This window comes from Nicotiana tabacum, chromosome 5 (assembly GCF_000715075.1).
Source record: "Nicotiana tabacum cultivar K326 chromosome 5, ASM71507v2, whole genome shotgun sequence".
Taxonomy (NCBI): domain Eukaryota; kingdom Viridiplantae; phylum Streptophyta; class Magnoliopsida; order Solanales; family Solanaceae; genus Nicotiana; species Nicotiana tabacum.
The window spans coordinates 149,096,453-149,121,873 of NC_134084.1; the positions used below are offsets into that span (position 1 = coordinate 149,096,453).

A 25,421-nucleotide genomic window follows, 5' to 3' on the forward strand; every position below is an offset into this window, starting at 1 on the left:
TTAAAAATATAAGCTTACCACGTGGAAGAAATTTAAAGACACTAATTTTTGGCAACCTATGGTACAAATAATGAAGGTATGCTCTATATTAAGCCTCAAATTAGTAAAATAACGATCTTTTCTCCAGAGTCAGTAGTGGTATCAAACTCATATTTCATCAAATAAGAGTTTTGACTTTAACCTTAAAGAATATTTACGCTCAAGGTAAATATTTTTTAGATTCTCTCAGGTTGAATTTTTGGTGAATTTTCTCTTTGCTTTTCATTATTTCATGGCTGATAATTTTTTTCTGCATCTTAGGTTAACAAATAGAATTAAGGTTAGCTATAATCATTATTTAATTTAACAAAAAAATTTATTATTATATAACAAAGTCTTAATTAAGTTTTATACATTTTATTATGTTTTGTAGAGGTTATATGTTTAGTATATAAAAATTGTCTTAATTAGTCTATGCCCCCTTAATGTATAGCAATTCAAAATCTTGAAGAAGCTAAACATACAAAGTTTACCAGCCGTTTAATTTTGTGTAAACTTGTCTTCCACAACTTTTTCAAGAAATGCCATTTTACAACTTTTTTAAGAATGCATAGTCATAACTTTTTCAAGAATCCATAAACCATCATTACTATCTTTCCAAGAATTAATAAAAATTCATACTTTTCATTCCAAGAATCAATCTCTCCATACTTATATAAGGTTTGTTGGGGAATCGGGAAGATATTTATTACAAATATATAGAGGCGTGAGCAATCAAAGATGTCAGACCATTTAAGTATTCTTCTCGAATGCGTTTTGATGATTATTCTATCCATCTTGATACTAAAAGAGTAGTCCTAACGTATGTCTTATCAAAGTATTGATGGTTCTTAATTGATCAGTCCATGTCTGTGATTTTTCTTTCATGGTCCACCAATGTCAGCACAATCCTTTATTGATTTTGTAGGAGAGTGTTCTATGCAACAGGGACAATGCAACACAACTTCATAATTTAAGCATTAATTTTCTTTAGTACATCCCCTCTGAGTTCGTCAGAAAAATGATCTTATACGTTGTAACCAAGAGGGCTAGATATCTTAGGGTTGTAGTTCAAGGTTCTCCATTGATCATCCCAAGTTAGTTGGGGCTCTCTAAGCACCTCTGATACCTTAAACTTGAATACCCAACTTAGAGAAGAAGTCTTTTGATTTACAAAAAATGGCAAATTCCAATGTTGATACATCTTATCCTCTCTTTGGAGACATTTAAGGTATTTATTTTTATCTTTTTGCCTTAATAGATTTGTTGGTGTTATGTGTCTCTAAGGATCTGACATTTTATATTTTTGCTGCTAGGTTGTAAATTTTTTATTAGATGAAGCATTAAATTAGCTAAATAGTTGAATCCGATATTCAATGACCGGCATATTGACCTTATACTGGTGAAGTTGTCAATTTATCGGTTGTGGACACCAATAATGCAAGTCTAGAAGGTGAAGTATGTTCTAAGTGAAGGTTGTATCAGCAAAATAGTAAAAAGAATTCCAAATATAAAAACTTTGAGGATCGAAAAAAAAAATGTAAGGGATGTTTTAGGCCTTGATGATAAAACTTTTACATAATAGTAAATTTTTAAATAGTTTGAGTTTTCTTATTCTATTAGTTACACTGAGGTCTTGAATTTTTGTACTAGGGGTCTGGATGTGGCGTTTACAAAAAAAAGGAAAAATGGTCAGATTCATCCTTATTCTATTGTAAATAGTTTATATTTATCCTCTGTTATACTTTCTGTCCAAACATCCCTCTACTGTTACCAAAGTAGGCAAAAACGCCCTCAAACTAACGGTTGTCCACCATGGCACCTCAGCCCCTTAAATAAATTGCCACGTAACAGTCCATATCAGCATTTTTATAAATTAATCCCTAAATATAATGTTTTTAAAAACACATATGGAAATCATTTTGAAACTCGAAGTGCATCTCTATCCATTTTTCGGGCATAAACTTTAGTTGAATTATTTTACTTTACCTGATCCAAAAAATCTAGTCTAACTTATTTCTCCATTGGTATGGAAATGTTCTTTCTAATACTTCGGTTTGAATATTGGTTGAACTCCAGAAAGACAGCTTCTTCGTGAACTTCATTTATGTCTAAATCTACCTTGCATTATGTTGCTTATTCTTCATTTTTTCATTCTTGTTTGTAGGCATTATTAAAACCACTCTCAACTGTTATTAATGTTCTGTAGGATCAAAATGTTGACAGGTGAGTTATGCAATACACTAAGTTGAGAAGCTTGAGGGAGAACCTAAAATCCGAAAACTCCATAACAGCCATTAACGAAGATTGAAGCTCTGAATCCAATAATCGGGGTTCTGCAAATCGAAGCTATTTCGATTGGGTATTGTTCCAAACAATCGAAAATGTTTTGTACAGTTCATATCCATATTTTGGGGCTGATTCATGAATATTTAGACCACATTTGAGTTGAAAATTCAATAGTTCGACAAAGTTGCACCTGCAACTCCAGTTCGTCAGTTCCGAACTTTATATTATGGTTGCTGAAATTGAATGGCTATATTACAAGTTGATTTTTGAGAATCGATTTGTGTTATGACTGAAACGAGATTTGGATTCGTCCACTATAGTGAGTTTTGGGAACCTACGTTGTTGGGTGTTCGAAAGTCCACATCTGTTGGTTTAAAGTTTAAAGTTGCAGACAAAAATTATTGTTAGTTTCTTTGTAGTTCACTGTGTGGAGCTTAAATTTCTACGACCACCATTGTTGGTTCTTGTAATCAATGTAGCTGCTGAAAATTTTAGGAATGGAGATATGTTGCTGCTGCACATTGAAGATGGATTGCTGAATAGGGAAGGGGTCTATTATAGTTAGGGATTAATTTTTAAAAATGCTGACATGGACAGTTACGTGGTAATTTATTTGAGAAGCCCAGATGCCACAATGGACAACCGCTAGGTTTGGGGTGTTTTTGCTTACTTTTGTAACGGTAAGGAGGTATTGGGACGAAAAGTATAACGAAGGATAAATGTAAACTATTTACAATAGTATAAGGATAAATCTAACCCTTTTCATGAAAGTTGATTCTTTTTAATGCTCTGATATTCCTAGCAACTTGAAACTTGCTAGCTAGATCTTGGGTATTTAAGAAACTCTACATCTGATTTGCGCAGTGGGGAGGGGGCTAAGGTGGGTGGTGTAGAAAAATAAAAAAAAATAGAAAATTAAAAATACAAAAAAAATAAAAAAATTGAAGGGGTTTTGGGGGGGGGGGGTTGCAGAAAAACAAAAATACAAAAAAAGGTAAAAAATAATAATTTTGAGGGGGTTTGCGCGGAGGGTTAGGGGCTAGGGTAGGTGGGTGGTGCGGAAAAACAAAAAAAATAAAAAATTGAACACATAAAAAAAAGTAAAAGTAAAATTGGGGCAACTAAGTAAATTTCTAGATAAGTTGGGTTGAGTTTCATGAGTTGTATTTGGGCTACTTAATGAGGGTTAACTTGGGCTAAGCCTAAATAGACCCATGAGCTAAAATATTTGTAGCCCAACCCATTAATCTCTGTGCGGGTTGAATAAGTTTGGGATCAAATTACCACCCTTAGCTATGGTATTATTGTCATTCAAGAAAACCATTAGTTCCAATTACTCAGCCTCACCAAAGAAGCTCAAAAAAAAAAAAGAAGTTTCATGCAGTGGGGCAGATTTGCCTTAGGCCAAGCGGTGTTACATGACACCGCTTGATCGAAATTTTTTATTATATATATAACAGAAATAAAATACGATTAAATAACTTTAAGTGACACCATTTGAGACAAATAATTGTGTAGCTAGGTAGGTCGCCTTATTTTCTAGTATAGGTCGTGTGGGTTGTAAGACAGAAAGCTTCATTTATTAAATTAAAATTTTTGTGCCTCATATACACAAAAAGTACATTACGTTGAGCAGGGGTCGAATTGCTTTTCCGTACTGTTGTGACAATAAAGTACTTGTTCCATTGTTAGTTGTTGTACTGCTCACTCCTGATCCCTACGTTCCAATTTATGTGAACTGTTTGACTGGACACGGAGTTTAAGTAAAAAATGAAGACTTTTGAAATTTGTGGTCCTAAACAAGTCCAAATGGGGCCCAAAGTATTTGTGTGATTATAAAAACTTCTCATTAAGGGTAAAGTTGTAATTTTAAGCTAAATTATTACCAATTTTAGAAAGGGTTCATTCTTTTTGGAACGGACCAAAAAGGAAATAGGTTCACATAAACTGGAACAGAGGGAGTAATTTTTTTGCTTTTTCCTTCCATCTCCTTTTTAGCCAATAAAATTGATTAAGAACAGTATATGAGCTTTTAGTGATTATTAGATACTTTATATTGAACAATAGTATTTAATATTATTTTTAATGAGGCTATTTTGAATACTTTCAAAAACAAAAATCATCGAAAACAATTGTTGATTCGAATTGTGTTCTCTTTTTATATGATTTTGTTAGTAGTGCTTTGTTTACTTGTACATTATTAAAGTGTGAATCCTGTGCCACATGCAGTCATGCACGGCATTCCTTTAGATTGACACTCAAGTCAACAGAAAACTACAGAGAGTAAACCCAATCGGAATTTGTCTTGTTAGAGACCAAGGATTAAAGAAGAGAAAGAAAGAACAACGGTCCTCACCCACTTTACAGGCGGAACTAGTATTTCAAGCTTATGGGTTCAGGATTCTAATCGTTAAAAATTATTGGGTTCTAAATTAATAATTTATATATATTTAATAAATTTTATAAGACAAATACAGAGTTGGAATTAAAGTTACTGGGTTCGGCCAAACCCGCTGCGAGTATTCTACCTCCGCCCCTGCCCACTCCATACCTAGAAGAAAAGGCAGAAACATCAACTTTGTTGGGACAATTAAATTAGAACATCTGAAGTAAGAAAAATGGTGGTGATGTCTTGACTTTTTGAAATATGAGCAACTCATTCATGAATTTTGTAGCTTATTCCTTGTCTTTTGCTTCATATTTCTTTGCAAGTGCCGGCCAATATTATCTGTGTCTCCCTGATTCAACAACAACAACATACCCGGTGAAATCCCACATAGTGAGAGTCAGGAGTGTCTCCCTGATTCCATTTATATAAAGGCAACTCATCATTTATTTCATTAATACACTATATTATTGCCTCACTATGAAAATATCACTCCTGCTACAGTTTTCGTTCATCACCACTCTGGTGGTATTTCTGATTAGTTCTAATATTTCTGGAGGATATGGCCAATGTTTGGGGGATCAAAAAGCCTTGTTGCTTAGATTCAAGAATAGCCTTACGTTCGATTCCTCTTTATCAACCAAACTAGTAAGGTGGGATCAAAACACTGACTGTTGCCAGTGGCCAGGTGTAAGTTGTGATCAGGAAGGTCATGTGCTTGTTCTCGAACTGGACAACGAAACAATTTCTGGTGGTGTTGAGAATTCAAGCAGTCTCTTCGATCTGAAATATCTCGAGAAGCTGAATTTAGCTTATAATGATCTAAACTCTGTTCAAATACCAACAGATATTTATAAGCTCGCAAACTTGACGTACCTCAATTTATCAGATGCTGGTTTTGTTGGGCAGATTCCAATGGAATTGTCAAGATTGACAAAGTTAGTGTCCCTTGACCTTTCTTACAACAACTTGAGAATTGATATACATGGCAGTAATTCAACCTCATCTCCCTTTCCCCAGTTGGAAGTACTGAAGTTGGTTTCATGCGAGTTGCAGAATTTTCCAGACCTAAAAAACCAGTCTCATATGTCTGAATTAGACCTTTCGGACAATAATATTAAAGGGAAAATACCAAGCTGGATTTGGAGTGTTGGAAATGGAGGTTTACAATATCTGAACCTTTCATGCAATCTCCTGGATTCTCTAGAAAAACCTTATAATATATCTACCACTCTGAGGGTTATTGACTTGCATTCCAATAATAAACTTAGGGGACAAATACCAACTTCGATTACTTGATATGTCAAACAACGCAATCAACAACAATATACCTCCATGTTTATTCCAAAAGATTCACTATCTCAAGGTGTTGAATCTAGGTAGAAACAAAATAAGTGGCCTTATTCCTGATACATTTCCGCGGAATTGCAATTTGGAACAATATGTTAGAAGGAAAAGTTCCAAGATCCTTGGAAAGATGTGCATATCTTGAGGTTTTTGACATTGGAAATAATAAGATCAGAGATACATTCCCATGCATGTTGAAGAAATTATTTAATTTACATGTCCTAGTCTTGAGGTCGAACATGTTCTATGGAAATCTCAAATGTCCTATAGCTAATCAAACATGGCCAAGGCTCCAAATTATAGATCTTGCTTCCAATAATTTCAACGGATATCTACTACCACAATACTTATCAAACTTGGAAAAAATGATGCCGACTAGCAAATTTCCAGAGCCAGAGTACTTGATAGTTAAAGTGTTCAACTATGGCAAGTACTATCTAGACAGAGTGACTGTAGTTCTCAAAGGTCGTGAGATGGAGATTGTAAAAATTCTTGCAATTTTTACGTCGATTGATTTCTCTTGCAACAACTTTCAAGGGGAGATACCCGAGGTATTGGGAGATCTCAAATTTCTTTACCTTCTTAACTTGTCACACAATGCTTTAACAGGAAGAATATCAAAGGCCCTTGGAAAGTTAACTCAGCTTGAATCCTTAGATCTTTCAGTTAACCAGTTAATTGGGAGGATTCCGGACGAGCTTGTAGGTCTCACATTCCTTTCATTCTTGAACCTATCTTTTAATCAACTTTCTGGTAGGATTCCAAGAGGCAATCAATTTCAGACGTTCTCAGTAGATTCCTTTGAAGGGAATACGGGGTTGTGCTATTTTCCTTTAAAGAAAACATGCAGTGACATCAAAGTGAATGGATTGTCACAACCTAGCAGCCATTCTGAACATGAAATTGATGGGAAGTATATAAGTTTTGCCTTGGGATCTTCTGTTTGTTTTGGCATCGTAACCTGGTTGCTTTTGCATGCCCAAGATACAATGAGGTTGTTGACGGACTTCTTTACAGAATTTTGGGTCAGCACAAAAAGAATGGCAGGAATAAAAACCAGAGGAGGTCAAGGTAAGTTAAGGTTTGTTGTAGAATGTAAAGTACATAAGGCCAAGAAAGTTGCAGCAGTATGACTTTCTGTGGTATGAAAGAGTTCATATATAATACTATGTTCACTTTGTTTTTGCTTTGTTTTTTTTATGGCGAAGGGGATGTTCCTTACATTCCCTCTACGTGGATTATGCCTATTTTAATGTCACTGTCTATTACAAGCTCAAGTAGTGTAAATTCAAACAAAGTAAATTATGGGAAGTTTTCAGATCTTACCTTATGTGATTGACATTTTAGGTTGACTTGCATATGCACAACCCAAGTCAACAGAAAAATACAGAGAAATTAAACTAAATTGGAATTTGTCTAGTTGGAGACTAAGGACTACAATAGAGACAAAGAACAGCCGTCCTCACCCATTCCATGCCTAAAAGAAAAAGACAGAAACATCAACTTTGTTTGTATTTTAAAACATCTGAAGTTACAAGCTGTGTCTTTGTTTTTTCTTGTTGTTGTTATTGTTGGTTGCTTCCTGTTTACTATTTCTTAAGCCGAGGGTCTTTCAAAAACAGTCTATCTACCTTCACAAGGTAGGGGTAAGGTCTGCATACACACTACCCTCCTCAGACCTCACTTGTGGGATTACACTGAGTTGTTGTTGTTGTTTAAAACATCTGAAGTAGGACCTCATTAGACAAAATGGTTATGCTGTCTTGACCTTTTCAAAAATCAAAATTGGAGCAACTCATTGAATTTAGTTGTTCATTCCTTGTCTTTGCCAGTGCCGGCCAAGATTATTTGTTGCCCACTGGTTCCATTTGTATAAATGCAATTCATTATTCAATTTCATTACTGCCCTTCATAATATTGCTTCACTATGAAAATATCACTCATTCTATAGCTTTCTTCCTTCACTGTGCTGGTGGTGTTTCTAATTAGTTCTAATATTTCTCCCGTATATGGTCATTGTTTGCGCGATCAAAAGGCCTTGTTGCTTAAACTCAAGAATGGACTTACATTTGATTCTTCTTTGTCAACCAAACTAGACAGATGGGATCAAAACACTGACTGTTGCCAGTGGCCCGGCGTAAGTTGTGATCAGAAAGGCCATGTTCTTGTTCTGGAACTGGACAACGAAACAATTTCTGGTGGTGTTGAGAATTCAAGCAGTCTATTCGATCTTAAGTATCTTGAGAAGATGAATTTGGCTTATAATCAGTTAGACGCTGTTCAAATACCAATAGAAATTTATAAGCTCAAAAACTTAACCTACCTGAATTTTTCATATGCTGGTTTTGACGGGCAAATTCCAATGGAGTTGTCAAGATTGACACAGTTAGTGTTTCTTGACCTCTCTTATAATTATTTTTTGAAGCTTGAGAGCCCGGATCTGAAAATACTGGTTGGAAACCTAACAAATCTTGAAGAACTTTATCTTGACGACGTAAATATTTACATGAATGGAACTGAGTGGTGTTGGGCTTTGTCTTCGTCTCTACTTAAGTTGAGAGTGTTAAGCATGACGCGTTGTGGCATTTCAGGTCCTCTTGATCCCATCCTTCTAAAGCTCCATTATCTAGCAGTCATTCGTCTCGATCACAATGACATGTCTACTATTGATCTGGAATTGCTAGATAATTTTACAAAATTGACTACCCTGAGTCTCATGAGTTGCAACTTGCGCTGTTCATTTCCTAGTAAAATCATTCAGGTACCAGCTCTACAGGTTCTTGATTTATCATACAATGAAAACCTTATTGGAAATTTACCTGAATTTCCACAGAAAAGTGCATTAAGGGAGTTAGTGCTTCGCCACACAGGTTTCACTGGTTCACTTCCAAATTCAATTGCTAACCTTGAAAATATGGCCCGGCTCAACTTAAGAAGTTGCAATTTTAGTGGACATATTCCATCAAATTTGGGAAATCTCACAGACCTGATTCATTTAGACTTGTCATTCAATAACTTTACTGGATCAATCCCACTCTTTCACAAGGCAAAGAAGCTCAATCACATTGACCTTTCTAATAACAATGGTCCACTTTCCTCTACTCAAACTCAATTATCAGTTCTCCTTTCTCTTCCTTCATTGCAGTTCCTTAGTATTCAAAACAGTCATTTACGCGGAAAAGTCCATGAATTTTCAAATGCATCCTCTTCTGTTCTGGAAACACTTGATTTGAGTAATAATCATCTAAATGGATCGATCCCTCGGTCTATCTTTAAACTCAAAAGGCTTTCAGAACTCTCACTTTCTTCCAACTCCTTTAGTGGGACCATTAATATCGAAGCGATAAAGGGACTTCCTAAGCTAACCGCCCTTGAACTTTCTTACAACAACTTGAGAATTGATATACATGAAAGTAATTCAACCTCATTTCCCTTTCCAGTTGAAATCAGCAACCTGAGGTTGGCTTCATGCCAGTTGCAAAAGTTTCCAGATCTTAAAAACCAATCATTGTTATCCGGATTAGACCTTTCAGACAACAACATTAAAGGGAAAATACCTAGTTGGGTTTGGACAGTTGGATATCTGAATCTTTCTCACAATCTTCTAGAGTCTCTAGAAAAACCTTACAATATATCTACCACTCCTAGGGTCATTGACTTGAGTTCAAACAGGATCAAGGGCAATCCACCCTTTCTACGTGCTGACTCGGATCACTTTGCAAACTGGACAAGTAGTATTACTTACCTTTCACTTGCCAATAATAAACTTACAGGATCAATACCCTCTTCGATATGCAATCTAGATGAGCTTCAATTTCTTGATATGTCAAACAACTCCATAAACAGCAAAATACCTCCATGTCTATTCCAAAAGCTAGCTGATCGTCTCGTAGTGTTGAATATAGGGAGAAACAAACTAAGTGGCATTATTCCTGATACATTCCGCTGAATTGCAACTTGAGAACTTTAGACCTCAGCAACAATATCTTAGAAGGAAAGTTTCCAATATCATTACAAAGAAATTTTTGGAGGTTTTGAATATTGGAAATAACATGATTAGAAGTAAATTTCAATGCATGTTGAAGAAATTTTCCAATTTACATGTCCTAGTCTTGAGGTGGAACAAGTTCCATGGGAATCTCCAGTGTCCTATTGCTAATCAAACGTGGTCAACGCTTCAAATTGTGGATCTTGCTTCCAATAATTTCAGTGAACTTAGAAGGCATGACGCGAAGTAGCATGAATCCAGAGCGCCAGTACTTAGATGTTAAATATAGCAACATATATTATCAAGTCAGGGTGACATTAACTTTCAAAGGTCTTTCAATGGAAACTGTGAAAATTCTTGTAGTTTTTACATCCATTGATTTCTCTTGCAACAACTTTCAAGGGGAGATACCTTAGATATTGGGAAATCTCAAATCACTTCACCATCTTAACTTCTCACACAATGCTTTGACAGGAAGAATACCAAAGTCCATTGGAAAGTTGACGCAGTTTGAATCCTTAGATTTCTCAGTTAACCAGTTAAATGGAAGAATTCCAGATGAGCTTGTAGGTCTCACATTCCTTTCTTTCTTGAACCTATCTTTTAATCAACTTTCTGGTAGGATTCCAAGAGGCAACCAATTTCAGACGTTTTCAGCAGATTCCTTTGAAGGGAACGCGGGGTTGTGCGATTTTCCTTTAAAGAAAACATGCAGTGAAACCAAAGCGCTGAATGAATTGCCACAACCGAACAGCCACTCTGATCATGAAATAGTTGACGAGAAATATATAAGTTTTTCCTTGGGATCTTCTGTGAGTTTTGGCATTATAATCTGGCTGCTTTTGTATAGCCGAAGATACAATGAGCTCGTTGATAGACTTCTTTTCAGAATTTTGGGTCAGCACAAAAAGAGTAGATCTATGAATAAAAGCCGAAGGAGGTCAAGGTAAGTTAAGGTTTGCTGTAGAACAAAAGGCTAGTAAAGTTGCTGAAGTATGATTATTAGCATTTAAGTTCAATGTTTTACATTCTTTGTTCTTCGACAAACCTGCATGTTGTTAAGGTTTGGAGGAGTTCATAATACACTATTAACTTTGTTTTTTTCTTTGTCTTCTGTAAAGGGCTGGGCCGGATGTGTTCCTTAAGATTTATTCTGTGTGAAATTATTGCCTGTTGAATGTTTTTAGGAAAGTGTATTTGAAGTTTGAATCTAAAGAATAATTTTCAGAATATTGGGATGACAATGTATGTGATTATCATTTTTCAGTTTTTAGGATTCCTACTAAATAAACAAGTTCTTTTACTTTATTCTGATTTTGTTAGCTAGCTGTTTAGAAAGAAAGGTTAAGAAATAACACCTGCTGAAAGTTTTGTTACTGAAGAAATGAAGTAGCAAGCAAGATAAAAATTTTAGTTTTGTTAATTTATATAACCTCAATTTTTTTTATTGTTTATGAAAAGTTGAAGATCGTTGTTCCAAAAATCAGTTCAGTTTAACTAATTAAGCCATGCCAATCTGCAGGTTATTGTGAATAGTGCATAATGAGTTGAAATTCTAGGAACCAAGCACTATTAAATTAAAAAAAATGGGACAGAATACACAGTTTTTAGGTGCAATAGAGATTTAACTTTTAGTCAAATTCATTCAACCACCTACAGATTAAGTATTACCCTTTTGACTGCGTACTGATGACTGAGTAAACATACAGGTTTAAACTTTATAGAAGTGTTGGTTAAAACTAAGTTAAGACTAAATATGCTCAAATGACTTATTTTTGTATCCTTCACCTCATCTCTGGCAAATGTATGATTCTAAAAGCAATTCTAATAGTGGTTTTGATAATTCAATCTTTTGTGTGTGTTTTTCTCCAAATCGATCACAATTTTTTCGGAGATGTGAACCTGCTTATATTCAGGTAATGGAATTAATCCAATCATTTTGCACTCATCCTCATATTTAAATTGTTTCTCACCCCTTGCACCGATCAGTGCATAAGATAGGTTTCCAGTTCATAGCTGAATTGTCTTACTGACAGCCAAACTAAGGCAGGCGACATACTATAGCCTGTTAAAATACACTGATAGTAAATTTTACACTGTCAGTGCGTATAAGTTTAATCCTTTCACGATATTTGGTCCATAGGTGTATCCTAGTTGAAAGTGGAGTGTTGGGTGTTTCCAGGGTTAGCAATATTCAGATTTAATTTCCCTGGAAATATGGCAGCTAATCTGACTATCTGAGCATTCTAACTCAAAATATGAGTGTTCCATTCTATTTGCTCTACCCTGCTCTAGGTGAAGTAGCAATGAAATATAATGTTATGACTTCGACTATCAGAAAATCCAAACAGGCTAAAATCCATCAAACGAGTAGCTGCATGATTGGCTTTGGGTGGCAACTTCTAAAATGTCTGGAAATCAGGTGGTATTGGTCCATTTCCCGTCATTGTTGTTCTGCGTTACTCCTACTTTGTGACAGAATCAACATTTTGCTGTCCTTCTATAACTAATTCAATTTTTTAAGAGGACTAATATTCTGAATCGGAGGGAGTAGTATTTACTCAGGGGTGAAAGGAGGGTAATACAAGTGATAGAATTAAAATAGTTTGGGAGCAATACATGGTATTTATGTGATTTGCATGTAATATGTATTATTACTGTCATTTCGATTCAAGAAAACCATTACCACTACCTAATTAAGAATAATTAAGTTTCATGCATGACACTCCTTTAGGTTGACTTGCACATGCACAAATCAAGTCAACAGAAAACTACAGAGAGTTGGAATTTGTCTTGTTAGAGACTAAGGACTAAAGAAGAGAAAAAAACAGAAACATCAACTTTGTTCAGACTTTATAATGTCTGAAGTAGGAAAAATTGGTGATACTGTCTTGACTTTTTGAAAAATCAGCAACTCCTTTCATTTGGTTGCTTATTTCTTGTCTTTTGCTTCATATTTCTTTGCGAATGCCGGCCAAGATTATATGTCACCTCCTGATTCCATTTATATAAAGGTTATCATTAAATTTCATTACTACACTTCATATTATTGCCTCACTATGAAAATAGCACTCTTGCTACAAGTTTTTTTCACCACACTAGTGGTATTTCTGATCAGTATTAATATTTCAGTAGTATATGGCCAATGTTTGGGGGATCAAAAAGCCTTGTTGCTTAAACTCAAGAATAGCCTTACGTTCGATTCTTCTTTGTCAACCAAACTAGTCAGGTGGGATGAAAACACTGATTGTTGCCAGTGGCCAGGTGTAAGTTGTGATCAGGAAGGTCATGTGCTTGTTCTGGAACTGGACGACGAAACAATTTCTGGTGGAGTTGAGAACTCAACCAGTCTATTTGATCTCAAGTATCTTGAAAAGCTGAATTTGGCTTATAATTACTTGTACTCTACTCAAATACCAAAAGAAATTTATCAGCTCACAAACTTGAAGTACCTGAATTTGTCATATGCTGGTTTTGAGGGGCAGATTCCAATGGAATTGTCAAGATTGACAAAGTTAGTGTCCCTTGACCTTTCTAAGCATCAAGTTAAAGCTTGAGAGCCCAGATCTAAAAACATTGTTAGGAAACCTATCAAACCTTAGAGAACTTTATCTTGACGGCGTGAACATTTCATTGAATGGGAGTGATTGGTGCTCGGCTTTATCTTCATCTCTCCCTCAGTTAACAGTGTTAAGCATGATAGGTTGTGACATTTCAGGCCCTCTTGATTCCGCCCTTCTAAATCTTCATTTCCTTTCAATCATTCGTCTCGATTATAACATGTTATCCACTGTAGTTCCAGAATTTCTAGCAAATTTTACAAAATTGACAACCCTCAGTCTCAGTAAGTGCAACTTGCGAGGTGTATTTCCAAGTAAAATCTTTCAAATACCAACTTTACATGAGCTTGATTTATATGATAATGAAAACCTCACTGGAATTTTACCTGAATTTCCGAGGGATGGTTCATTAAGGGATGTAGACCTTAGCTACACGAGTTTCACCGGTACACTTCCAGATTCAATTTTTAACCTCACAACCTTAACCAAGATTGACGTACGTTCATGCAATTTTAGTGGACATATTCCATTAACAGTGGAAAATCTCACAAACCTAGTTTGGTTATCTAAAGTTAGAAAAGAATTCCATCAGTAGGACAGTTCCATCGTTTCTCCTTTCCCTCCCTTCATTGCAGGTACTTCAAATTCAGAATAATCGCTTCAGTGGAGAAGTCCATGAATTTGCTAATGCATCCTCTTCTGTTCTGGAAACACTTGATTTGAGCAATAACCATCTAAATGGATCGATCCCTCGGTCTATCTTCAAACTCAAAACGCTTTCAGAACTAATACTCTTGTCCAACTCGTTTGGCGGGAGCATTAGTATGGAAGTGATCAAGGGCTTCCTAGATTAACCGTGCTTGATCTTTCTTACAACAACTTGAGAATTGATGTACATGACAGTAATTCGACATCCTTTCTGTCACGACCCATTTCCTGAACAAACCGGGATCGGCACTCGATCACTAATCATGACCGAGCGAACCATCTCTGCTTATCAAATCTATTATAACTCCAAACTTTATATGCAACAAGACTATTGATTAATTTAAACATTTAAATAAATCAACTCCAAAACTTTATTCATAGTAACCAATGAAATACTGCTAAGTTATTATCAAAAATATCTGAATCTTAACCCAACGACTATGTCTATGAAGCCTCTACTGATAAACTGACGCACTGCTCAGGACATGAGATTTCCTGGCCAGTTTTCTAAGTAACAAAGAAATAACTAAATAAGGATAACTCTAAGGAATACTCCACGAACAAAAGCGAAGCTCATCAATAGCACTGGAAGAGAAGGAAGTCCTAACTCGTAGCCTGCTCGCCTGCAAATCCGGTTCCTACATTGTTGTTACACCTTGTGTATTCGGCGTTATCATGCTGTAAATGGGCTAATTCGATAGGAAGATAATTTCTATGAAATATTTAATTGATGTGATAGTTATACATTAAGATTGGAAGTCATTTGAGTTGTGATTAAAAATTCGACAAAGATCGCGCGCAAGTTACGAGTTTAAATTTTACTGGAATTTGGATAAAATGTTGATGAGCGTTTCTCTCAATATACTAGGAGTTATGGTGTGTTCTACCTACCAAATCGAAGGTCTATGAGTCTAGTTTCCAACGCAACACACCGTTCATTAATACGACTTCGGAGTAGAGAGATATTAACATTTTCGTACAGGGGTGCACACTATTACGGGAACAGTGTGCCTAGTCGGGTTTAGTCAAAATTTCCTTATTTAAGTCAATTTTTAAAACAGAACCCCTGCGTTTTATCCTCTCCAAAACAGAACCAAAAACCTAGGGATTTTCTCTCAAACTTCTCCCATCCATCTACCCAAGCATAACAACAATTTAGTCATCCTCAAGATGGAGAACACCATGGTAGCTTCGGAATCGTGAATTCTTCGGTGTTTCACTTTTCATAGCAAGACTCCGCCTTGAAGTAATTTCGAATTTTGAGTAATTCTGGTCACGTAAGGTATGATTTAACTTCTCTTTGATCTTTGTAAACTTCTACCATAAGAATTCTTAAGAAATAGTTGAAACCTCTATAGAAATATTCTTGATTTTTCTTAAGAAACCTCTATTAATATGGCTTGATTGTTGGGGCTGTTCTGTATGGTTTTATTGTGTTGTTTTGATCTGTGAAGACATGGATGGAATTCTGTTGATGAGGAGATGTAGTAAAGAAAAATTTGGTGGTGTGTTAGGGGGAAATTAATCTACAAAAGAGTCTACAAATTCATGGCCACAAGTTGTTCGCGTAAATGTCTAAATGAAGAATTATTTAAGCTATGAGCTTGAATTTGATTTTGAATGGTTTGTATTATGTAGGAAATCATTCCTAAGGCTTTTGAGGTCTTGGAAACAGTATATAACCCCATCGACAAGGTATGTGGGGCTTTCGCTATACTTTTCGGCATGACTAGAATTCGAATAAACGTTTATCGAATTGTCTCGTCGGATTCGAGTTATTTCACCTTCAGCTTATAAAGATGCTTAGACCTGATCTTTTCTCATAGATTGCTTACTCTAGAGGATATCTATGAATTCTCGGATTTCCTTGTTCCTTGCTTAAAAAGAACTAGAGCCTTTTTACTCGTTCTCATTTCGACATTCATATAAATCATGAATAAGGAACACTTACTTCAAAGGTATTCATAATACATAACTCTCATGTTCTTAGTACTTGTTGGCTCGTAGTTGAAAAATTATATATTTTAGCAACAACCATGATAGTTGAGGAATAATGATGATAGGCCACTTCGACTCTTCTTAGAATACGTCTTTTAAGGTTGGTTTCGCATTGCACCTATATAATTCATGATTTAGTACATGTATGTATTTACTTTCATTACCGAGCCGCACTATAGACGGCCAGGTATGACACATATTGTGTAACCACTGATCAGTTGGGATTACCGAGCTCCACGTGGCCGGGTACGATTCTACCGAGCCTTTATTATGGCCGGGTATGTTATGGATATTATAGCCCCACAGAGGGATTTATTATTATATAATGTGATATATTATAAGTAGCGATAGTGAACGACGGTGTCACGAGCATACATTTATATCCATGTTGAATTTTAGTTTCCTACCGAGGCTAGTTTCAGAATTCAAATTATCTCTATGTCTCTTCTATTGTTAATTACATTTTTCATGTTACACTTGTCGCCCTACATATTCAGTACATATTTCGTACTGACGCATTTTTATGCGCTGTGTTCATGCCCACAGGTTCGAATAGACAGAGTGGTGTGCCTCCTCAGTAGAACCCCCAGGATCAGCGTTGGGTTTCGCACTCCACTTCTTCGGAGTTGCTGACTTTGACTCCATAGGTACTATTACAGATGTATATGTGTGGTTTTGGGCATGTCGGGGGCTTTGTCCTGCCCTGTTGAGATTGTCTTACACTCTTAGAGGCTTGCAGACTAGCGGTCATTTTATATATATATTTTTCGTATCGCCCTATCGACCTTCTGGATAGCTGTTATACTGTTGTTACAGCCTTGTTGGCCTAGTTTATATATATATATATATATATATATATATATATATATATATATATATATGTCGTGTTGGGCTCTTCTGCCTGCAGGTTATTATATTTCAGATCATATCTCATGGTTGGTTCGCTCGGGCCTTCGGGCATCGGGTGCCAGCCACACCTCCCAAGGTTGGGGTGTGACAAACTTGGTATCAGAGCAGGTCAGTCCTAGGGAGTCTACAAGCCGTGTCTAGTAGAGTCTTGTTTATGGTGTGTTGTGCACCACACTTATAAACATGAGGCTATTGGGCATTTAGGATTATTACTTTCTTCTTGATCTAGATCGTGCAATAGAGCCTAATCATAAGTGTTCATTCCTAATTCTCTTTTTGTTTACCTTCTCAGTGATGCCTAACACTAGGAGACGACAAGTGGCTATGAAATTTATTCAGAGGTTGGATGAGGAGGCGGGAGAGGGCACAAGTCAGGTGCCACCTGCTAATGTAGATCAACATGAGCCACAGAATGAGGTTGATTCTCAGGCTTCCGGGGCAGTACCCCCACCACCCCCGGAAGAGCGTAGAGGAGCTAACATACCTCCAGGCCCTCTCCCAGTTGTTCCTGATCAGGACCTAGACATGCGGAGTGTTGTACAATTGCTGACTCGAATAGTGGCCTCCCAGGCCCAACACCAGACCTTCGGTATTGCTGATAGGTCCGTGAGTGCGAGAGTTCGAGACTTTATCAACTTGGATCCTCCAGTATTTACAGGGGTTGATCATAATGCTGACCCACAGGATTTTCTGGATCTTATGCAACGGACCTTACAAATTATACATGCCACGGATGTTGAGTCAGTGGAGTTTACTTCTTATAGACTACGTGATGTTGCTGTGACATGGTATGAGACTTGGAAGCAAACTCGGGGGCCTAATGTGCCACCAGTGACATGGAAGGAGTTCTTTGAGGCATTTTTACAGCAATATTTGCCAATCGAGCTTCGAAGAGCCCGACGAGATAGGTTCTTACACTTAGAACAGGGTAATATGAGCGTTCGGGAATATAGCATGCAGTTCAACTCTTTGGCTAGGTATGCTCCTACGATTGTTGCTGATATGAGTGATCGGGTACACCAGTTTGTTAGTGGTTTGGGGGCACACTTGATAAATGAGTGCACTACAGCTTCTCTAAATCAAGGAATGGATATTGCCCGTATTCAAGCATATGCACAGGGTCTAGAGGATCGCAAGAGGCAACAACGAGCCAATCGAGAGCATGATAGAGGGCAACAGAAGAGGGCGCGGTTCGCAGTTAACATAGGAGAGTTTCGAGGTGGATTTAGGCCACAGTTTCCCCGGCGCCAGTCTTATCCGGCAGCCAGTGCACCGCCACAGTTTCAGGGACAGCGCCAGGATCAGACCACTTATTCTGGTCCAGGTCAGAGTTCACGGACCCCAGGTCCACAGTTTAGAGGCGAGTTCAGTCAGATGAGGCCTCAGTTTCTTAGATGTGATCGATGTGGCCGAAATCATTTTGGACCATGTCGCCAGGGTTCTGATGCATGTTATACATGTGGACAGCCAGGTCATATTATGAGACATTGTCCGATGACAGGTGGAGGGGGTATGGCTCAGCCGACGGCATCTGCAGGGGCTTCTTCTTCCTCGGTACGTCCTCCTAGACAGAGTATGCAGACATCAGCTGGCAGGGGTAGGGGAAGATTTGGAGCTTCTGGTTCAGGAGGTCAGCAGAATCGCATATATGCTTTATCGAGTCGTCAGGATTTAGAGTCATCTCCGGACGTGGTTACAGGTATACTATCCGTCTTTTCTATCGATATGTATGACTTGATAGATCCTGGTTCTACATTGTCGTATATCTCCCCCTTAGTTGCTAGTAAATGGGATAGAGAGCCTGAATTGTTGCAAAAGTCCTTTGAGGTATCTACGCCAATGGGTGAGTCTGTTGTAGTTAGACGGGTATATCGAAGTTGTGACGTGAAGATTCATGACCGCCATACGTTAGCTGATTTGCATGAGCTAGAAATGGTTGATTTTGATATCATTATGGGTATGGATTGGTTGGCTTCTTGTTATGCCAATGTAGATTGCTCGACAAAGATTGTTCGTTTTAATTTTCCAAGTGAGCCTATTATTGAATGGAAAGGTGATGCTGCAGCGCCTAAGGGAAAGTTTATTTCTTACCTTAAAGCTCGAAGGATGATTTTGAAAGGGTACATCTATCATTTGGTACGAGTGCATGATATGGAGGTGAAATCTCCAACCCTTCAATCGGTTCCCGTCGTGAATGAATTTCCTGATGTATTTCCTGATGAACTTCCTGGTCTTCCTCCAGAAAGAGAAATCGACTTTGCTATTGATATGCTTCCAGATACTCAACCAATATCTATTCCTCCATACAGAATGGCTCCTGCTGAGTTAAAAGAATTGAAAGCCCAGTTGAAGTATCTTCTAAATAAGGGCTTTATCAGGCCCATCACATCTCCCTGGAGTGCACCAGTATTGTTTCTTCGTAAGAAGGATGGTTCGTTAAGAATGTGTATTGACTATCGCCAGCTCAACAAAGTGACTATAAAAAACAAGTACCCTTTACCCAGAATTGATGATTTGTTTGATCAGTTGCAAGGTGCCAAATATTTCTCAAAGATTGACCTTTGATCCGGCTATCACCAATTGCGAGTTAAGGAGAGAGATATTCCGAAAACGGCTTTCCGGACTAGATATGGCCATTATGAATTTCTTGTGATGTCTTTCGGTCTTACTAATGCGCCAGCAGCTTTTATGGATTTAATGAATCGGGTTTTCAAGCCATTTCTAGATATATTTGTAATTGTTTTCATTGATGATATTCTGGTATATTCTCAATCAGAAGCAGAACATGAGGATCATTTGCGTGTGGTGTTGCAGACTTTGAAAAATCAGAAATTATATGCTAAATTCTCCAAATGTGAATTTTGGTTGAATTCAGTGGTTTTCCTTGGGCATATCGTTTCCGATAAAGGTATTAAGGTAGATGGTCAGAAAATTGAAGCAGTACAAAACTGGCCTAGACCCACAACTCCTACGGAAGTTCGTAGTTTCTTGGGCTTAGCTGGTTATTATCGGAGATTTGTTGAGAACTTCTCTTCTATTGCTGCTCCCATGACAAAATTGACACACAAAGCCGTTAAGTTCCAATGGTCTGATGCATGTGAAAGGAGCTTTTATGAGTTGAAGAAACGCTTAACATCAGCACCTGTTCTAGCACTTCCTGAAGGATCTGAAGGTTATGTGGTATATTGTGATGCATCCAGGGTTGGATTGGGATGTGTTCTAATGCAGCATGGAAAAGTTATTGCATATGCTTCAAGGCAGTTGCGGAAGCACGAATACAATTATCCGACTCACGATATTGAGTTAGCAGCCGTTATATTTGCCTTGAAAATATGGCGTCATTATCTTTATGGTGTTCATGTGGATATCTATACAGATCACAAAAGTTTACAATATATATTTAAGCAGAAAGACTTGAACTTGAGACAAAGAAGATGGCTTGAATTGCTGAAGGACTATGATGTGGATATTTTGTACCATCCGGGCAAAGCGAATGTGGTAGCTGATGCATTGAGTCGCAAATCCATGGGCAGCTTGAAGCATGTAAAAGCTGGGAAATTAGAAATGACTAAAGAGATATATCAATTGGCTAACCTGAGTGTACGGCTACATGATACAGGTGACCAGGGTGTAGTAGTCCAAAATATTGCGGGGTCATCACTGGTAGCTGAGGCAGAAATGCGTCAATTTGAGGATCCGGAGTTACTCAAAATTAAAGAGAGTATCCCTTTTCAGAAGAAGCAGTTGTTCGACCAATCTGATAATGGAATTCTAAAATATAAAGGTCGATGGTGTGTACCTAATGTTGGGGAGCTTCGTAAGCAAATTATGACAGAGATGCACCAGTCTCGGTACTCAGTTCATCCTGGTTCAACCAAAATGTATCACGATCTTCGTCAGCTATACTGGTGGAATGGCAAGAAGAAAGATATAGCCACATTTGTGGCTCAGTGTCCTAACTGCCAGCAGGTTAAAGCTGAACACCAGAAACCTGGAGGGCTACTTCAAAATATTGAGATTCCAGCTTGGAAATGGGAATCGATTAATATGGATTTCATTACAGGATTGCCCAATTCTCGCCGTAAGTTCAATTCTATTTGGGTCATTGTGGATAGGCTGACGAAATCAGCTCACTTTCTCCCAGTTAGGACCACCTATTCAGCTGAAGACTATGCGAGCCTGTATATCAAGGAAATAGTTCGGCTACATGGAGTTCCGTTTTCTATTATATCTGACAGAGGTGCCCAATTTACAGCTAATTTCTGGAGGTCTTTTCAAGAAGGTTTGGGTACTCTTGTTAACCTTAGTACAGCATTTCATCCGCAGACCGACGGACAAGCCGAACGCACTATTCAGACACTCGAAGAGATGTTGCGAGCTTGTGTCTTAGACTTCAAGGGAAGTTGGGAAGATCATTTACCGCTTATTTAGTTTGCCTACAATAACAGTTATCATGCAGGTATTCAGATGGCACCTTATGAGGCACTATATGGGAGGAAATGCAGATCTCCTATTGGCTGGTTTGATGTTGGCGAGACAAAGTTGCTAGGACCTGAATTGGTACAGCAAGCTGTAGAAAAGGTAAAGTTGATCCAGGAAAGGTTGCGTACAGCTCAAAGTCGACAGAAATCATATTCAGATAACCGACGTCGAAACTTGGAATTTGCTGTGGGAGACTGGGTATTCTTGAAAGTGTCGCCTATGAAGGGTGTAATGAGATTTGGTAAGAAAGGAAAACTCAGCCCTAAATATGTTGGGCCATATCAGATTGTTCAGAGAATTGGGCGAGTAGCCTACAAACTTGACCTGCCACCAGAATTAGAAGCAATCCATCCGGTATTTCACATTTCCATGCTTCGGAAATTCTTAGATGATCCTTCTTGCATCAGCCCTATCGAGGATATTGAAGATTCTGAGAACTTGTCATATGAAGAAATACCTGTTTCCATTCTTGACCGTCAAATCCGTAAGCTACGGACTAAAGAGGTAGCCTCAGTAAAAGTACTTTGGAGGAGCAATAATGTAGAGGAAATGACATGGGAGGCCGAGGAGGACATGAAGTCCAGATACCCCCATTTATTTGAGTCTTCAGGCGATATGCTTGAGACAAATATGGCAGGTGTTGCACATATATCAACCAGTGACAGTTGAGGTAATTAAGTTATGGCTAACCTTCTTATTATCATTATTGTATAAGTAAATGGTCGTGTGAGGCCAAGTTGATGTTATTATTATAATGTGTAGCCCTGTGTGGCCTTAGATATGTATGTTTGGGCTGATGACAGGTTTTGGAAATTTCTATTTATAGGGGAAACTCTGGCGAAAATTTTTTTTTTTTAAAAAAAAATTCAGAAGTTAGGTTAACCGTTAACATTCGAGGACGAATGTTCTTAACGAGGAGAGAATGTTACACCTTGTGTATTCGGCGTTATCATGCTGTAAATGGGCTAATTCGATAGGAAGATAATTTCTATGAAATATTTAATTGATGTGATAGTTATACATTAAGATTGGAAGTCATTTGAGTTGTGATTAAAAATTCGACAAAGATCGCGCGCAAGTTACGGGTTTAAATTTTACTGGAATTTGGATAAAATGTTGATGAGCGTTTCTATCAATATACTGGGATTTATGGTGTGTTCTACCTACCGAATCGAAGGTCTATGAGTCTAGTTTCCAACGCAACAAACCGTTCATTAATACAACTTCGGAGTAGAGAGATATTAACATTTTCGTACAGGGGTACACACTGTTACGGGAACGGTGTGCCTAGTCGGGTTTAGTCAAAATTTCCTTATTTAAGTCAATTTTTAAAACAGAATCCCTGCGTTTTATCCTCTCCAAAACAGAACCAAAAACCTAGGGATTTTCTCTCAAACTTCTCCCATCCATCTAGCCAAGCATAACAACAATTTAGTCATCCTCAAGATGGAGAACACCATGGTAGCTTCGGAATCGTGAATTCTTCGGTGTTTCACTTTTCATAGCAAGACTCCGCCTTGAAGTAATTTCGAATTTTGAGTAATTCTGGTCACGTAAGGTATGATTTAACTTCTCTTTGATCTTTGTAAACTTCTACCATAAGAATTCTTAAGAAATAGTTGAAACCTCTATAGAAATATTCTTGATTTTTCTTAAGAAACCTCTATTAATATGGCTTGATTGTTGGGGCTGTTCTATATGGTTTTATTGTGTTGTTTTGATCTGTGAAGACATGAATGGAATTCAATTGATGAGGAGATGTAGTAAAGAAAAATTTGGTGGTGTGTTTGAGGGAAATTAATCTACAAAAGAGTCTACAAATTCATGGCCACAAGTTGTTCGCGTAAATGTCTAAATGAAGAATTATTTAAGCTATGAGCTTGAATTTGATTTTGAATGGTTTGTATTATGTAGGAAATCATTCCTAAGGCTTTTGAGGTCTTGGAAACAGTATATAACCCCATCGACAAGGTATGTGGGGCTTTCGCTATACTTTTCGGCATGACTAGAATTCGAATAAACGTTTATCGAATTGTCTCGTCGGATTCGAGTTATTTCACCTTCAGCTTATAAAGATGCTTAGACCTGATTTTTTCTCATAGATTGCTTACTCTAGAGGATATCTATGAATTCTCGGATTTCCTTGTTCCTTGCTTAAAAAGAACTAGAGCCTTTTTACTCGTTCTCATTTCGACATTCATATAAATCATGAATAAGGAACACTTACTTCAAAGGTATTCATAATACATAACTCTCATGTTCTTAGTACTTGTTGGCTCGTAGTTGAAAAATTATATATTTTAGCAACAACCATGATAGTTGAGGAATAATGATGATAGGCCACTTCGACTCTTCTTAGAATACGTCTTTTAAGGTTGGTTTCGCATTGCACCTATATAATTCATGATTTAGTACATGTATGTATTTACTTTCATTACCGAGCCGCACTATAGACGGCCGGGTATGACACATATTGTGTAACCACTGATCAGTTGGGATTACCGAGCTCCACGTGGCCGGGTACGATTCTACCGAGCCTTTATTATGGCCGGGTATGTTATGGATATTATAGCCCCACAGAGGGATTTATTATTATATAATGTGATATATTATAAGTAGCGATAGTGAACGACGGTGTCACGAGCATACATTTATATCCATGTTGAATTTTAGTTTCCTACCGAGGCTAGTTTCAGAATTCAAATTATCTCTATGTCTCTTCTATTGTTAATTACATTTTTCATGTTACACTTGTCGCCCTACATATTCAGTACATATTTCGTACTGACGCATTTTTATGCGCTGTGTTCATGCCCACAGGTTCGAATAGACAGAGTGGCGTGCCTCCTCAGTAGGACCCCCAGGATCAGCGTTGGGTTTCGCACTCCACTTCTTCGGAGTTGCTGACTTTGAGTCCATAGGTACTATTACAGATGTATATGTGTGGTTTTGGGCATGTCGGGGGCTTTGTCCCGCCCTGTTGAGATTGTCTTACACTCTTAGAGGCTTGCAGACTAGCGGTCATTTTATATATATATTTTTCGTATCGCCCTATCGACCTTCTGGATAGCTGTTATACTGTTGTTACAGCCTTGTTGGCCTAGTTTATATATATATATATATATATATATATATATATATATATATATATATATATATATATATATATATATATATATATATATATATATATATGTCGTGTTGGGCTCTTCTGCCTGCAGGTTATTATATTTCAGATCATATCTCATGGTTGGTTCGCTCAGGCCTTCGGGCATCGGGTGCCAGCCACACCTCCCAAGGTTGGGGTGTGACAGTTGTACCGCAAACCAACGTAGGTTCTCAAAAGAGAACGTCAGTACCATCGATTGAACTCAGTGAGTGTCAACAACTGGGGCCGAAATTTTAATAACATATACATTATGAGCAAAGGTTCTAAATGCATGTAAAACATAAAGCTTATAAGAATAATTCTAAATAATTGCATAATAGTAGTTTATGAATATTCTAAAAGAAATTCTATTCTTTTTCTTTCTTATAAAAAAAATACTTCACTTTATACTTTGGGAGTTCCAACTATTCTGACTTAATTCTATCTCGGTCACCGTGTGATCGGCACGGGTTCGATCCCAACCTGATCGAATAGGCCCAATCCACGAGGTGTCACTCGCTTCATGGTTCTCAGTGCTCATATTTCAAGGGAGCCTTGCTAAGTAAATTCTCAGCAACAAGACCCTCG

General features: G+C 37.4%; 1 protein-coding gene, 2 long non-coding RNA genes and 2 pseudogenes across 3 annotated transcripts; all 5 read left to right on the forward strand.

Moving 5' to 3' along the window:
- Positions 1 to 4,890: 4,890 nt before the first annotated feature.
- LOC107811682 (receptor-like protein 53) lies at positions 4,891 to 7,242 on the forward strand (annotated as a pseudogene).
- A 725-nt stretch (positions 7,243 to 7,967) lies between these two features.
- On the forward strand, positions 7,968 to 11,155 carry LOC107811681 (receptor-like protein 7; annotated as a pseudogene).
- Positions 11,156 to 15,352: 4,197 nt separating this feature from the next.
- On the forward strand, positions 15,353 to 16,923 carry LOC142181269 (uncharacterized). Its single transcript, XR_012709914.1, has 3 exons — positions 15,353 to 15,578; positions 15,935 to 15,991; positions 16,841 to 16,923. It is a non-coding gene; the product is annotated as an uncharacterized LOC142181269 (long non-coding RNA).
- Positions 16,924 to 17,497: 574 nt separating this feature from the next.
- On the forward strand, positions 17,498 to 22,354 carry LOC142181028 (uncharacterized). Its single transcript, XM_075253138.1, has 6 exons — positions 17,498 to 19,046; positions 19,197 to 19,323; positions 20,308 to 20,588; positions 20,694 to 21,471; positions 21,709 to 21,883; positions 21,971 to 22,354. The coding sequence occupies exons 1-6, from the start codon at positions 17,498 to 17,500 to the stop codon at positions 22,352 to 22,354; spliced, it is 3,294 nt and encodes a 1,097-aa protein (XP_075109239.1).
- A 655-nt stretch (positions 22,355 to 23,009) lies between these two features.
- Positions 23,010 to 24,748, forward strand: LOC142181268 (uncharacterized). Its single transcript, XR_012709913.1, has 3 exons — positions 23,010 to 23,243; positions 23,600 to 23,656; positions 24,506 to 24,748. It is a non-coding gene; the product is annotated as an uncharacterized LOC142181268 (long non-coding RNA).
- Positions 24,749 to 25,421: the final 673 nt, after the last annotated feature.